Genomic DNA, 16,220 nt, shown 5'->3' with positions numbered 1-16,220 from the left:
CTTTTTTGTGCTTACAAAACGGACAAACTTTTTTCAACCCCAAAAAACTTTTTTAAAGAAAAATTACTGCATATCTTTTATCAAATTAGCAACAAAAGTAGTCTCTGATAAGGACAAAATAAACGACAACAAGACGTAAAGTTTCAAAGTTAAAGACAGCTTTTATTTATACATCTTTACATCAATCATTATACAGGTCACTTCTACTCAAACAGAAGAAGACAGAAACGCGGACTGTTGAAGCCCAAATTAAAAAATAAAGAAGTGCAACTTGGTAGAAAAATTTGTCGGAGTATGTCATTTCCTCGCTCTACATCTCATAGTATCTTACACGTGCACCGGAACAAAACATTTGTTAATTTTTAGTATTTACATAGGTTGCTTCTTTCTTATAAAGAAGGAATTTTTTTATTTAATAATAATTATTACAATCAAGAAGACGGGTTTTGGTTTGTCATATAATGTGAGATTTACTGTACAGTGAAAGATATATACACTATATTTAACCAATTTGTATAGTAAAAATAAGATATTCTATGAAAATAATGTGCAACCCCCCAAAAAGCTCACAGCCTAGAGAGAAGCGAGAAGGGAGTTGCAGGCACCGATTGTGAGCAATGCAATAATATAGAGTGTGTATATTGGCTGGTAACCTGTGGCCCTACGGCCAAATAAATAAAGCCTGTAAGCGGAGGTGTTCTGCGCACAAATGGACAGTTTCAAAGTCATTAACACAGCTTACCGTAAGCAAAACAAAAGGCAAACTTGCTTGCCCAAAGACTTGTGGACAAGTCGTTAAATGTCTGTTGCGGTGATAGCGTTCCGACTTTATTCCGAATCTCCCCGGTATTCTTGCAAGACTGTTGGCCTCGCGAGACTACTGCTCTCACGACTACGGTCCAAGTAGAAGTGGGCAACCAGCAGTGCGCGCGAGAGCAGTGATCTGGTCTCGTGAGAGGCACTGCCACAACTCAAGTATCTCACCCCGGAAGACCATTAACGACTTCTCCACAGGTCTATCCTGCCCACGGTCGTTGTAACGCAACAATGTAAAGCCACTGTGAACGACAATTCAGAGGTTAGCTAGGAATCCTCGTTTGTGTGCAGGCACACTAACAATTTCTGCCAACACAGAAATTCTGTGTAAGCGCAGAATTCTGCAGTAAGCAATGCCATAAAATTCAGTTCCTGCTCTCCCAGTTTGATACCATTAGTAGAGCTGGATACGTCACATAAAACAAAAATCTACATACTTGACATCTATAAAGGAGGAACTATTTTGAAGAGATAGAAAATTTTGCGAGATATTCTGGCCTCGTTGAAGTCGTAGCGTCCACCAGCTGTGAACTGTTTTCATGTCGATAGTTTATAATTGCCACTTTGAAGTAAAACTTGCTTGTTCAAATACAAACAGTTTACATGTTTAAACTTTGTGGAAAGTTTTTTCTGATTCAGATTCTGGTATTGTTAAAAAACTTCTGATCTGGTACAAATTTTATGGAATTTTATCCCAAATTTGAGCCCTGTGGTTGAGGACAGGTTTAGTAATTGTTGAAAAAAAACGGAAGGAATTTTTTACCTGGACGTCCCATCTATGACGATTAAACTAATTAATGTTAATATTCCTACTCACTGCAAACGAATCATATTCTTCTCCCAGGATTTGAATTTCATCTTTAGGAGGGCATGGCCTTTTTAATTTAACAAAGGGCACTTCCATTAGTGAATCCCTAAAGTTTCTAGGAAAAAGGGAAAAACATCTCGACCTGATGCTTCACGGAGGCAACAGAAGCAAATGCCTCAATGAAAAAATATCACAGGCATATGACTCGGGTGGAATTTGAACCCAAGACCCTTGCAATTCTAGAGATTGCCTGGTAGTTAGAGGCAGTTTGAATCCTATATCCCCGATGCAAGTTTAACATCTACAACACAATCTCTAATTATGGTACAAAAAGGACACCATAGCTTTATAAAATAAAATGCATGCCTCAGGGCCGTAACGTCAAGAGAGGCCGTCATAAACAAGCAATAAATACACACAAAAACTCTGGTTTATAAATCTAATATTGCTGTCACTAGTGATTAGGCTTGTTGAGTAGGAGTGAAAGTACTCGATTCGAGGCTTGTGGTGACAATAGGTGGCAGCAAACTTACCAGGTCAACCCGTTGTTCACAGGGAATATGCGCATGCTCGGAACGAATTTCAACAATGGAAGTTAACCTGGTAAGCCACCTTGAGGTCGAAAGTTATACCCACCATTGTGAATAACCTCGCCATTCAACGACCTTTTGCTCGCACAGCGATGATTTGTATTGTGACATCGCATCTCGCTCTGTATTTCAATTTATGCATGATTCAGTGGCACACTCGCGTTACAACTACTCTTCAGATTTTGGGGCGACTCCCCGTAGACGACTTAAAAACCATGTATACATACGTACACAAAAATAAACACTTGCCAGACATTGCCTTCTTAAAGGGTCGGCGTACTTTTTGTAGTACGCAAAACACAATGTCCACAAAAAGTACCCAAACCCCTTTAATACTAAGACATTCTCAGCGTACTTTTATATAATTATATTAAACAATCTTTGTATGGCACAAATAAAAAGTTATTGTTTTTTTTAATACTCGGTGAAAGATGTCTCTTCACCTAGAAGCTTTGAAAACCTAACTTCTACATGTTCACAGTCAAATGAAATTCTGAAATATTTACTGTGGAATGCTCTCCTTCAGCAGTGCTGCCGACATGATTATCCATATAATTTTAGTTTTACCCATATACACCGATGTGTTAGCACTGTACACTCGGTACTTTCCCAGAGTTCTGTCAAAACAAATTTACAGGCATATTTCTCAGTGGGTTTTGAACCCACGACCTTTGCAATTCTAGAGCAGTGTCTTACCAACTAGACTAGACCACTGAGGTTGCATGGTAGCTAGAGGAAGTTTGAATCCTACGAGTTTGCAGCGGGTACTGCAAGTTATTTTTATGATTTGCATCAGGGATAAGGAATGTTCTTTATTTTGCGGATATTCTTTATCACCGATACAAATTAAACATCATTAAATTATGCATATTGCATATCAGGGAGATATTCAGAATTTTTTAGAATTTCTTCTTAAAGCCATTGGACCCTTTCGGTTCAGAAAAAAAAAAAAAAAGTTCACAGATTTACAAATAACTTACAGGGTTTACAGAAGGCAATGGTGAAAGACTTCTCTTGAAATATTATTCCATGAAATGCTTAACTTTTTGAGAAAACAGCAAAACAATATAAATTCTCGTTAACGAGAATTACGGATTTATTTTAAACACATGTCATGACACGGCGAAACACGCGGAAACAAGGGTGGGTTTTTCCGTTGTTTTCTCCCGACTCCGATGACCGATTGAGCCTAAATTTTCACAGGTTTGTTATTTGATATAGAAGTTGTGGTACACAATGCGTGGGCCTTGGACAACACTGTTTACCGAAAGGGTCCAATGGCTTTAAGAACAAAGAGAAATGTTTTTTGTTTTTTTGACGGTGAATTTTTTGCAGAGTCGGGGGATTGTTGGCAGCTCTGCTTACAGTATACGAACCATCATTCCAACACAGAAACTTGTTAAAGGTTTCTCGCATTGTGATAGCTGTTCAAAGGGAAAAGAATAACATTAGAAAAAAGCCGCATTTTCCATAAAATACTGATAGATGGGAGAGCATGGAGAGAACTTTGATAGTCCCGATTCTCCTTTAAATTAGATAAGTCTATCAAACTGAACACACACACACAAATCCTTTGTACAATGGACTGAAAAAACCAATCCACAATAATTAACGCCCAACCATCCCACGCTTACCGCTAGAGTGTTAATACATGGCTGTCCCTTGGTGAAGATTGTTTTTCATCAACATAGAGGGACAGCACTTGAAAACGGCTCCGGCTTCTGCTAAACCCACCATTTGGCTACGGTTGTAGGTAACAGCAGAGCCATAGCACCAGACGTCCAATTTTGGTGTTGAACTTACCAAAAGTGGGTCTGCTCGAGAGCCACAGACCTTTATCACACTGCAGCCATCTTTGTCTAGTCCCCCATGTACACAACGACACTGATAGAGTTGAATTCCCAATTTAAAAAAAAAAAAAGGGGGTTCAGACTATTTTCCCTTCCAGCCCCATTTTGGTTACTTTTGTTATGAATTAAAAAACAAGAAAACAAGAGGGCTGCGCCATGATCAAAGTCTATCACCCGCTTTGAAATTACGCCTTCAGCTCGGGCTTCTTTACCCTGTTTGAAAGAAAACCCCAACGTTTTCAAAAAGTGCCTCTATATTCAAGGCGATAACTGAACAGAGAATGACCGGCCCTTTTCACCCTCCTGCCGGCCTTATACTATACTATCCCAGTCGAACGTGTCCTCTACGTCATCGTTTGGAAAGCTTGGGACCGTCTGTACATGAACCGTGGGGACCTGGTGTTGCCTGGGCGGCTGCATTGTGGTGTGATGGCGGGGGCTGACGGACATGTGGTGAGGGGATAGACCAAGCGAGGCAGAGCTACTGTTGGGGCTGAGGAGGTTGGGCGAGCCCATGATAGAGGAGTGACCGGTTGTGGAGTTGGAGTAATTACTGTGTTGACTGCTGTTGAATCCACTCCCTGAAAATCAAATCACAGAAGAAGAAAAAAAAAAAAACGCCTTTAAAAAAATTCTCAGCTGAGTAACTGGGCCCTATTTCAGAAAGTTTGTAAGCACAAACAAAACCTGGCATTTTTGTTTTCCAGATTCCCTATGCTTTATAGGTGCTGTTCTTCTGTTGAATAGTCAGACAGTAAGAGTGTCAACTTTCAAAAAATGTACTTATTATTATCGACGAGATGTATGGTCCAAAAGTAGGAACATTTTTGGTTTAGTACAAGGGCTGACCTACATGTAAGAGGCTTATACACATGGAAGAGGCTTATACACATGTAAGAGGCTTATACACATGTAAGAGGCTTATACACATGGAAGAGGCTTATACACATGGAAGAGGCTTATACACATGTAAGAGGCTTATACACATGGAAGAGGCTTATATAGACGTTTTAGACTCATTCATCGTAAAATTTCTGATTTTTTGCCGAGGGCAAAAACAAATGGGGAATCAGACTTGAGTAGGAAGAATATCATGCATGTAGTATTAGTTAGGCCTGGGCGACTAGTGCGACTAGTGTCATAGATCAGCTATTAAATCATTAGGCGAGTCGCGACTACCGTTTTTTAACTACTCGGTTTACGTTCTGCCACGACTACTACAAAAAAAGTCGCGACTACATGCTTGGTGAACCAATTTTGTCGCTCACGACTATTCACGACAACATAATTTACTTACAAAGTACAATAAGACATCAGTGACACAATCCTTCATTTTTTTTCAGCTTCAATCCTTCTATCCTTCCAACATTGCCACAATGCATCCTGAAAATTAAAAATTGGTTGCGACTAGTGTCTAAGTCGCGACTAATTGAGGGCAGCAACTAGTCAAGTGGTAAATTGCTGTTGGTAGCTTACCTGATGCGGACGTAGCAGAGGTCCCACCCAGACTCAACCCAAGCAGGTTGGTGCTGTTGGACAGCAGACCCGTCTGCTGGAAGAACTGGTTGAGAGACGCGGCTAGGTCAGCAAACTGGGCAGGCTCCAGGGACCAGTTCTTGGAGTCCGCTTGCTTCATGCTCTCCATCAAACCTAGATGCGGAGGTGGAAACAAAAAAATGTCAATGAGGGGAGTATTCTGGCAACCCTGACGTCAAATTCAATGACTGAATTAATTTCCAAGAGCTTCATGCTCTCCGATGCAGACGTGAAATGAACACGAAAAAAAACCAAGTCGGATAGAGAGTGTTCTGGCAACCCTGACCCTGTGTTCTGACCCCCGACATCAAATTCATTGACTGAATGAATTTCCAAGAGCTACGCAACAAACTGCTTAGCAGATTTCTTTGGATTTTGGGAGACTTCTCTACTACCGCAGAGTAAATTTTCAGAATTCAGAAGACTTCTCAGTTCTGAAAAGTACTGTCCTGCTTTTTATTTACTACCGCGGCGGAAAGCTAGGAAATTGGTCGAGACTGCTACTTTCGCTTTAGTGGATCAATGGGACTTCTCGTTGTTAAACTTCACTACCGCGGATTGAGTTCTTAATTGGTCTCAACGTTTCGACTAGCTTGCTGTAATAGTCATCTTCAGGAGATGATCTCTCGTCCTAACAACTGATTGAACTTTACCTTGGAATTGTGAGACGTCCACATCAGACCAGTTGGTCATTCTGACACTCTCCTTCAACAGGTCGAGATTCTGCAGCCAGTCTAGGTTGGAGCTATTCAAAGCCGATTGACCTGTCAAGGAAATTAACAAACACAAAAAATAATAATGATAAAATTAAACAATGAAAATGGTTTACAAGGTGTTGTGGCGCATTATGACACCTCTGGTAATTAATTGTCAAAGACCAGTCTTCTCACTTGGTGTATCTCAACATGCACAAAATAACAAACCGTGAATATTTCAACTAAATTGGTCGTTGAAGTTGCGAGATAATAAATAATGAAAGTAAAAACACCCGTGTCACACAAAGTTGTGTGCTTTCAGATGCTTGGTTTCGAGACCACAAAATCTAATTCTGAGGTCTCCAAATCAAATACGTGGAAAATTACTTCTTTCTTGATAACTACTTCAGAGGGAGATGTTGTTACTCACAATGTTTTATACTATCAATAGCTCTCCATTACTCCTTACAAAGTATTGTTTTATTCTAATAATTATTTTGAGTAATTATCAATAGTGTCCACTGCCTTCAAAAGACTATTGGTTTTGAGTGATGGGTTCCTTGCTACATTCTGTCTTAAATTTGAAAGGGCTTCTCTTATTTCTCGGCCGTGAGGAGCCGTTTAAAATACTCACCAAGATATTGTTGTGATTGTTGGAGCGGGTTTCCGTTGGGGGATCCGACCAGAGACTGCTGGGGGGAGACGCTTGCACTGTCCACCTGATGGAACTGGGACAAAGGGCCATCTACAGGGTACACAAGGCCAACAAATTAGACTTGAATTTCATGCGACCCTCCACTAGAGCGATGGGGCTCAATTAACATTGAGCTGCTTACTGCAGAATTGTGTGTTAGAATACTGTGCCTCTACAGGGTGGTCGTCAGCGCTGAATTTTGCGGTAAAGCAACGTTGGGCACAGCAGGCGAATTATCAAAACACTTTTACAATTGTGTAAGTCCACTTGTGCATGATTTCTTGTGTTAGCGGTGCACAACTTATGCAATAAATGCTGCTCAAGTGGACTTACCCAGTTGCGTAAAGGTTTCATGAAGTCTACGGCAGGTCTTGTGTCTCAGAACTTTTACTGGACCATAAAGTCACACAAATTTCCGTCGAAACGCCAGGCCATTAATATTAGTTTTTTTGCAGTTTTACCTAGTCATGATGTTTGGCCCTTTGTAAAAAGTAGGACCGACATGCAATGCTGGCTTGCATGTATAATGGTATAGGCTTAATAAATATATATTTCATGACTTTTTGCCGACCTTTTAGAGGAAAAAAAACCCAAACAAAAATAAGAATTCAGACTCTAATTCTACACAGATTTTAACAGCTTAATCGATTTTCACAAATGAAACTCAAAACAAACTTTTTTTTAATTTTTATGTTTTATATTTTTTATAGGAGGGAAACTTACTCATGGAATTTTCAAATACTGATTTGTACAAGCTCCTGAAGGAGGCACTGAGGTCCTCAATGTTGGGATTCGACTCAAACAGCTTAGTTCCGATGTCTTGCCCGGCTGCCTGTTGCTGCTGTTGTTGCTGCTGCTGCAAAAGCTGAAGCTGTGTAGTAAACACAAACAGAAATTCAACCAATTAAAAGTAATAACAGTACGTACATTAATGCTGCGCCATGTCTTTCGTAGAGGACACAGAGGTCCAGTGGGGTATCGAGTCATTTAATAATAATACCCTTACTGTCTAAGCCCTTGTCTCTCAAAGTCGCCAAACCACTTACCTGGTGTTGGAGCATGGCAGCCTGGGGGATAATGTTAACCTGTGCTAGCGTAGGCGATACCATTCCAGTTAGGCTCGCTCCTGAGCTATGTAGACTGTCATCCGGACTGTATGGTGAGGACTGATGAAGAGGAAATACAAAAAAAAAAAAAAAAAAAAACAGGTGTTGTTTAAGATTAGGTTTAGCACTAAATTCATTCATTTCATTCATTCAATGGTTCATTAAAAATCTATTCAATTCGCTGCCAGCAGTAGAAATTACATGAACAGTTACATAAATAAAAATTTGCAGTAAAAAATTACATTAGTAATTAAAATGGTCTTAAATCTCACACAGAAAAACTGTATTTATTCTCCAGGTGAAATATGTAGTTTATTAATAGTGGCTACTTATATAGTGCCCATATACCGGTCACTCAGCGAAACGTGCGGAAACAAGGGTGGGTTTTCCTGTTATTTTCTCCCGACTCCGATGACTGATTGAGCCTAAATTTTCACAGGTTTGTTATCTTATTGTGATATATGAAGTGTGGGCCTTTGGACAATACTGTTTACCGATGTTGTGTGATTGCTTTAAGGAAACACTATTTATTCAAATCCACTGTCCGGCAAAAACCTTGAACAGAAGGGACTGCCAGTTGGGTCGATACATGTGGATGGAGTAACATGTACATTGAGTCGGACATGTTGGAGCGTCTCGCTTACTAACACCATAGAGTGACTAATTATCAGGTATACATGTATGCAAATATGTAGATATGTAAATGAGCATGTGACGTTTGACCTTCACAGCTCAAAGTGTATTTCATTCACTGACCACTCTGACCCTGAACCGGACCAGTTAACCAAAGCACATGAAGCACATAGTCCCAGTAAAAAAAACAAATAACTTGTTATTTCGATGTACATCTGTGTTTTGTACTGAAAGCAGACCCTGGTGTGCAATGTCCCAGTTACTGACAATTTATGTTAAATATTAAGAACATTTCTCCGAGGGCTTCCCTTTCTCGCATGACTTGTCATGTGCAGACACTAATAAACAACCGAGTCAAAACTATAAATACAATACATTGGAAAACTGAATTTCTATACAGATTATAGTTTCTAATTCATCGTTCATATTCTCTTCCACCGGCAACTTCGATGACCAATTGAGTCAAAATTTTCACAGATTTGTAACTGCAAGGGCTACATGTACATTTAAGGCACTGGCCAACTTTTGGTAATTGTCACAGACCAGTTTCTCACTTGATGTAAACCCAAAATATGCATAAGATAACAAATCTGTGAAAATTTTGACTCAATTGGTCATCGAAGTTGCTGGTGGAAGAGGATATGAACGATGAAATAGAAACTATAATCTGTGTAGAAATTCAGTTTTCCAATGTATTGTATTATAGTTTTGACTCGGCTGTTTATTAGTGTCATAAAATAACAAATCTGTGAAAATTTTGACTTTAAAATTTTACATTTATGTAGCCCTTGCACTTACACAAAAACAATCAGCGGCGATATTGGCCTGAACTTTGTGTTAGAGACCGAGTGTACGATTATGACCCGAGTATAAGATAATTAAGTGCTTGATCAAATCCGATACATGTAGTATCACTGGTGTAAAAATTATTTCATATCACACCCACAAAATACATGTACTACCTCCATGATGTAAGTAAATGACAAAACAATTGCAGGTAGGTATCTTTCTTCTCAACCAATGAGACTTTATTTGGGGTGTGCCAAAAAAAAAAAAAAAAAAATTGTTCTTTTCTTTTCCTACAGGTCATTTTACCCAAACACGTTACAAGAAACAAAATATTCTTTTTGTTAGGCCAACTATCTATACAGTCAATCATCACTTCCTTGTCCCAAATTTTGATGTCAGTATTAAGGGGGCATGCTAAGAATATGATACACCTAAATTGTTCCCCCCGTGAGAGATGCAGTCATATCTTCATAAATGAAACTGACATATTAGCCCTGCCAAATAGGAAACTTAATACCAGTTACTTATGAAACTGCTAAAAGGATCTTACTTGAGCCATTCAAGCAACTTTCAATGCTCTTTACTTGGAAAAAAATGCACTGTTTCGCTTGATTTAAGACTCTCCCAATTGGTGACAATTTTCAACTGTGTTGAGGCACAACTGTACAAAGCGTTAAATGGACACGTTGCCTTGGATCGGTCAGGTTGGTCTTTGAAAAGCGTTTGAATCCGTTTCTTCATGAAGCATATAGGCCTGCTGAGCATTGTAATTGCCCTGTAAGTTTCGACTCCACACAATACCAAAATGATTTTTTAGATCAGAAAACAACTTTGCATGTTTTTTTAATATTCTGTACACTTCCTTCCAATACCCACCCATTCAGTAAGGGATACATATACCCTTGAGGTGTAGAGTTCATCAAAAGGTCATGGTTTTTAAAGGAACGCTACAGAGTGGGTAGGAAACAAAAGTCGTGAGGATCACAGATTTACACAAAACTTACATGGTCTAATGATGATGATAGTAGAAAAAACATCCCCTGAAAACATTATTGTCTGAAATGTCATATTTGTTGAGAAAGTTTGCTCAGTGAGTGTTTTATTCATTTTTCTTTTTGCACCGATGCCATGCAAAAATGTGTTATCAGTTTTTCACTATTTTCTCGTGACCCAGATGGCCGATCGATCTCAAACTTCTACAGGGTTGTCAGTTTAGGTATATGGTGGATTACATAAAGTGCTTACACAGCAACTGTTCTCTAAATTTCAGTTGCCCTAGTCTTGGCCTTGGTTCCCCCGTCAAACCTTTCCTATAGACTTTAAGATTTCCCTACGCAAGTGCCCTTTACAAAATGAAAATGGCTTTCAGGCCTGATACTTCACGGAGGCAACGAAGGCGTTTGCCCCCGTGCCCCTCGGTCAATGCCTCTATGCCCTTGAAATGCTTCCGTAGAAATTTACAATTTCCTCATTAGGGTGCCCTTTTCTATTTATAGGAGAAAATGCCTTGGTGCCCTTGAAGCATACAGGCCTTGGCTTTGCCCTCTCAAAGATGAAATTCCAGGCCTGTATATGAGACAAATTTCATGATGAAACTGAAATGACAAGAGAGTCTTAACTTACTCGATCGCTGTTCCTCCTTTTCCTTAGCTTCTGTCTCGTAGGGAGAGGATCGTCTTGGGGATTCTGATCTATAGCCCAGTAGGAACCCTGCCAAAGTGAACGACAATTATTAAGAAACATTATACGGAATATTACAACAATTTAAACCTAACTGGCACAGCCACAGTACATCATTTGCTACAAAGACACAACCATGGGCGGACTTGTTGTTGAAAAGGACAACAACTGAACAACAGATAAATGTTGACTAACTATTGACCCATTTCACCCGGCGTCATCATCAGAAAAGTCTTGAATGCGCCATACTGGTGGGCAATTTCACTGTGCGTTTTCATATATAATTCAATGCCGTGCGTTATACAGTAGAGTGTGCATTTTAGGCGACACAGTGTAATACACGTAAACCTAACTGCCCACCAACATGGTGAGCAGGCCATCAGTCGCCACGTGTGACAAGCGTGCAAGGGGTTAATAAGCAGATTTTGTATTCAACAAACTTGACTCAATTCACACAGTGATTGTTAATTGATATCAAATAACTTTGAGATAACTGACAAGTCAGTGGTTTTCAGATGGTTGTTCATAAAATTGACACAAAAAGTTGTGCCAATGATTGTGGTTGTATACTAATTATGCATTGTAACTATCTTGAAAGCACATGGTCTTGTGTTTTTCCAACTTGTGTGATGAGCGTTACATTGTGTTTTATAGTACTCAGAGTTTCCTGATCTTTTCATGTGCAATTAACAGCTTTTGCATTCTCAAAAAACAACAACACAACAATAACAAAGTAAAAACAAACACACAAACAAACAAATACCCCCACAAACAAACAAACAAACAAACAAACAAACACCCACCCCAACAAACAAACACCCCAACAAAAAAAGGTTTCTACAAACGCCCTAAATGTTTGAAACATAATATTTCAAAGACTTGACGCTGGCAACTTTTTCTGTTGGAAATATGATTATGTCACTCAATGATCGGGGTGATACGAGGAAAAGCAGGCTCACAGGAATTAACACTTCCCTGCCAGTACAATCTGTGTAGACGCTTCCTATAATTACATCATTTACAACGACCTTCACAGATAGCCCATACACATGGCAGTGTGCACACTCCACTAGGTCAACTCGGCATGGTTCCCCTAGTCTAGGGAAATGGATGTGTGTTTGAATCGCACAACTGGTTGGAGTGATGCCAGACTCCAAAGTTATTTTTTTCTTGATTTCCTTAATTCACAGAGGAATTTTCTCAAGTAATTAAACAAAAATTAAACCAATTTTCCGGCCTTGGTGTTAATATTCTTTTGGTAAAACAGAATCAAGGTGAAATATTGGGCATTCCAGTGAGCAGCAGAGCAAATGCCAGGGCAACAGAGAGAGTAAAGGACTTGAAATTATATGTTTGTTTTGGCCTGGGGTCAATTTCAAACACAAAAAATGAGCTAAGCCAACCAAATTATGCTCTTAGAACAAGGGGACCAGCCAAAATGCCATGTCAAGTATCATTTGTGACTGGTATCCTGCTCATATCAGCTAAGCAGAATTCAGAATCAGAATTGTTCGGTAATATTTTTCTACTCATATTACACATAGATTCTGTTTTACCAAATAATATTAGCACCAAGGCCAGATAAATGGTTTAAAAAAAAAAACTTAACTTGAGAAAACCTGAATATTTTTTACTTAATAAGCAACTCGGTGAAATGGGGGTTGGGGGGGGGGGGGTTGGGTTGCAAACTGTCCTAGTCCGAAACAAGGGGGTATGATCAAGGAAGAACTACTTTAACTACAATGCCCTTTTAGAAACAATGTTTCAAGATTGAGTACATGGTGATGTACTGTGTACATGAATGGTTATGTACTGTTTGTATGAAGACAAAAATGTTTGCCTTCTTACCTAAAGGTGCTGTAAATAACTTACTTTTCCTGGATCATCTTTCGATCTGGCAACCTTCATGAAACACTTGTTTAGTGACAAGTTATGTCTGATTGAGTTCTGAAACAAAACACACACTCAATGTTATTCATTCTTTTTCAAATTTTGTTGGTTCTCTGCTGTGTTTATAAGTTGCAAACCAGTTGATGGTCATAAGACAAAAGATATTCAAGAATTGCGTCAGTGGATATCGAAATTACAATTAATCTTCTTATTATTGGGATGTGGGGAAAATAATTCGAGAAGAATTTTTTGGTCAGTCATGACTGTGAAAAAAAAGCAACAGTAAAATTCAGTATCTTCCCCCATTTGGTAAATAAATGTCAGGTAAAAAATAGAGTTTAATATGACAGTTTGGAGGTTTGTCTACTTCTTACAGTTCAAATCATGAACTTTTTGGTAAATCCATTGATCATCATTCATGATATTGACTGAATATTCTAGGACACGGTGTGGCATGCAGTACACTCACTCGTAATCAAAATATAATACATGTCATAATAATGTACATTTATAGGGTGCACATTATCCATTCGAAAGTGCACGGTTTTCCTTTTGCCTCGTCGACTAACTCAGTCGGCCATTTATGGGAGTCAAATTTTTGACACCCATAAATGGCCGACCGTGTTAGTTCACACAGCAGGGCTGTATGCTTTGTTTTTGAAAGGGCAAGGGCACCAAGGCAATTTCTCTCTGGAAAAGGGCACCCTATGAGGAAATTGTAAATTTCTACTGTAGCATTCCAAGGGCACCAAGGCAATGACAAGGGGCAACGGAGGCAATTGCCTCCGTTGCCTCCGTGAAGTATCAGGCCTGACACAGTAAAAGGAAAACCATGCAATTTGGAGGCAAACTTGTGTGGATCATTGTATTCTACTTTTAAATTATCTTTCCAACCATATGCATTTTATGAAAAACGGTTACAAACGCTTTTTTATAGACCAACTCGTCCGATCTATCCAAGGCAACATGTTCCTTTAAAACATGCACATGCGTTCAGAATGGTGTGAACTTTCAAGGGTAGGGTAGGGTTAGGGTAAGATTAGGGTCAGGGTTACGCCTCAGTTAGGGTTAGGATTTACAGGAAATTTGTGTAAACAAGTCAGTAATTTATAATTGAGATATGTCTGTTCATACAACTGTCGACTTGTCTTGCCATCTGTCGAGTTGACCATGTTGACTCAAAAACTTGAGTTGTCTGAACCGTCGAGTTGTCCAAATGCTCGAGCTGTCTCAACCGTCGAGTTGTCAAACGGATGAGTTGTTTGACATCCCTGCTAGTAGAGTACTAATCTACACATATGATTTTTTGTAACTCACTCACTGAACTGAACTTCTGCTGTGTATTGATTGAATGTTGATTTTGTTTGAAATGAACGAACTTCCTGAATACATTATTATTAAAATGCTCTCAGCTCACTCAATATGTTTACGATGTCAAGATGTCATCTCATAAATATAATAACACGCATACCTTCCAACCACTTCCAGCATCTCTGTAGTATGGGAAACTATCACATATCCACTGATAAATTTCACTTAAAGTCATTCTCTTTTTAGGGGCACTGTTGATTGCGAACGTAATGAGATTAGCGTAACTGTATGGAGGTTTCCCGTCTTTCGCGGCTTGTTGCGAGTCGTCCCATGTCGCACTCGTGTCGTGTGGCGAACTGGGAGACTTCCTCATCGGTATAGTTCCTTTACTCTGATCTACAAGAGAGTTCCTTTCTTGCTGGTTCTTTCCGTGTATTCCACCACCGTTGAGAGCCCCTCCGACACTCAATCGAGGCAGCCAGTCCATCGCAGTTAAACTGCTTGTTAAACTCAAATCCGCCTCGGCCGCCATCTTGGTTGTTTCTGATCCTTAAAAAAGAACCCAATCACACCAGCGCATAGATACACACACAGTACTGTGTGACCCACAACCTTTAAACTTCCGTTTCTGGAAAGTTTAAGGCTATAATTAGCTGCATAAGTCACTTCGAAGGATTGCAATCAACATTAATTTTAAATGTCAATTTCTCTGCCGGCTGGAAAATCTACGCCAAAGGAATTATTGATAAGCACTAGGTTGAATTGCAGCGGAAGCTGAGCCGATTTACAATTTCTGGGCATCATACCCCCCGCGAAGACTGCCATGGTAGCCGCTTCCTTCTTACGTCATCGGTGGAGGACCCGTAAAAAGGTGCGATGTCAAAAACGGGGGACGTTTTCACCCAGCCACACTTGTAGGCGGACGGGGGTACGACCAACAACCTTTAAGGAGGGGTACGAGTAAAACCGGTACCGCGCGAAATCGGTTAGTCTTGATCCATGACGTTTCTGGTTTGTGGTCCCCACGACTGAACAGCCACAACGTATGACGACTCGATGCCCCACTTATACAATGTTGCCGAAACGACACGGACCAAGACTATAAATCTTTTGGCCAAGTGAATTCACGCCTGACGTGCATGACGTGCGTATTGACAATCGGGGGATTAACAAAAAGATACCGACCCAGTCAATTAATTATCGGATCTTTAATCTCCTGCGTGACAATATAATAGAGTGCACCCAGGCAGTCAGTGCGCAGTGTGAACATTCAAAGTGAAATTGAGCTGGGCCAAGCCAGTTTCACAATAACTATGTTTCTTGCATGAAGTTATTATTTATTTGTTAATTGCAATAAAACATATGAAAATACAAGTTTCAGTTTTCTTCAACAAGTATCTGTTCCTTGCTCTATAATGCACATCCGGGGTACATTATGTCATGAACAAATTAATGTCAACTTTAATTAATTCTACACTCGAAAAAAAAAGAATGAACAGTAATAAAAAACAGTCACAATAAAATTAAAATAAAACGAATTAGATGACGCTCTCCTGACCTCCTTGTCAAAATCCCTACGGCAGTTTCAGGAGGAAAACCTACCAAGTACCAAGTTGAAAACCAGTAAGATGACCCCCCCCCCCCCCCCTCACCGCCCCCCACCCCACCCCTTACCCCAACCCAAGGCTACAGCCCATGTTCACTTTTAATACGTGGCCAGCCCAGGCCACCGTAGTTGGGGTTTTTTCCTAGTTGGTGCCCAACATTCCTGTTGTGGTTATACACAGTGTGTGGTGAACCAATGAATTATCCAAAAGAAAAT

General features: G+C 39.8%; 1 protein-coding gene across 1 annotated transcript; it reads right to left on the bottom strand.

Moving 5' to 3' along the window:
• Positions 1–141: 141 nt before the first annotated feature.
• LOC139950401 (forkhead box protein J3-like) lies at positions 142–15,177 on the bottom strand. The gene is made up of 9 exons (XM_071949046.1): positions 14,559–15,177; positions 13,070–13,144; positions 11,141–11,227; positions 8,036–8,155; positions 7,713–7,860; positions 6,930–7,040; positions 6,254–6,364; positions 5,541–5,714; positions 142–4,645 (listed from the first exon to the last, which is right to left on the bottom strand). Exons 1-9 carry the CDS (start codon positions 14,928–14,930, stop codon positions 4,377–4,379), a joined length of 1,467 nt encoding a protein of 488 aa, XP_071805147.1. The 5' UTR covers positions 14,931–15,177; the 3' UTR covers positions 142–4,376.
• Between the last annotated feature and the right edge of the window lie 1,043 nt (positions 15,178–16,220).

Source organism: Asterias amurensis, chromosome 18, assembly GCF_032118995.1.
Source record: "Asterias amurensis chromosome 18, ASM3211899v1".
In the NCBI taxonomy this organism is placed as follows: domain Eukaryota; kingdom Metazoa; phylum Echinodermata; class Asteroidea; order Forcipulatida; family Asteriidae; genus Asterias; species Asterias amurensis.
The sequence above is the reverse complement of the archived record's forward strand: the minus strand, read 5'-3'. Positions and strand labels throughout refer to the sequence as shown.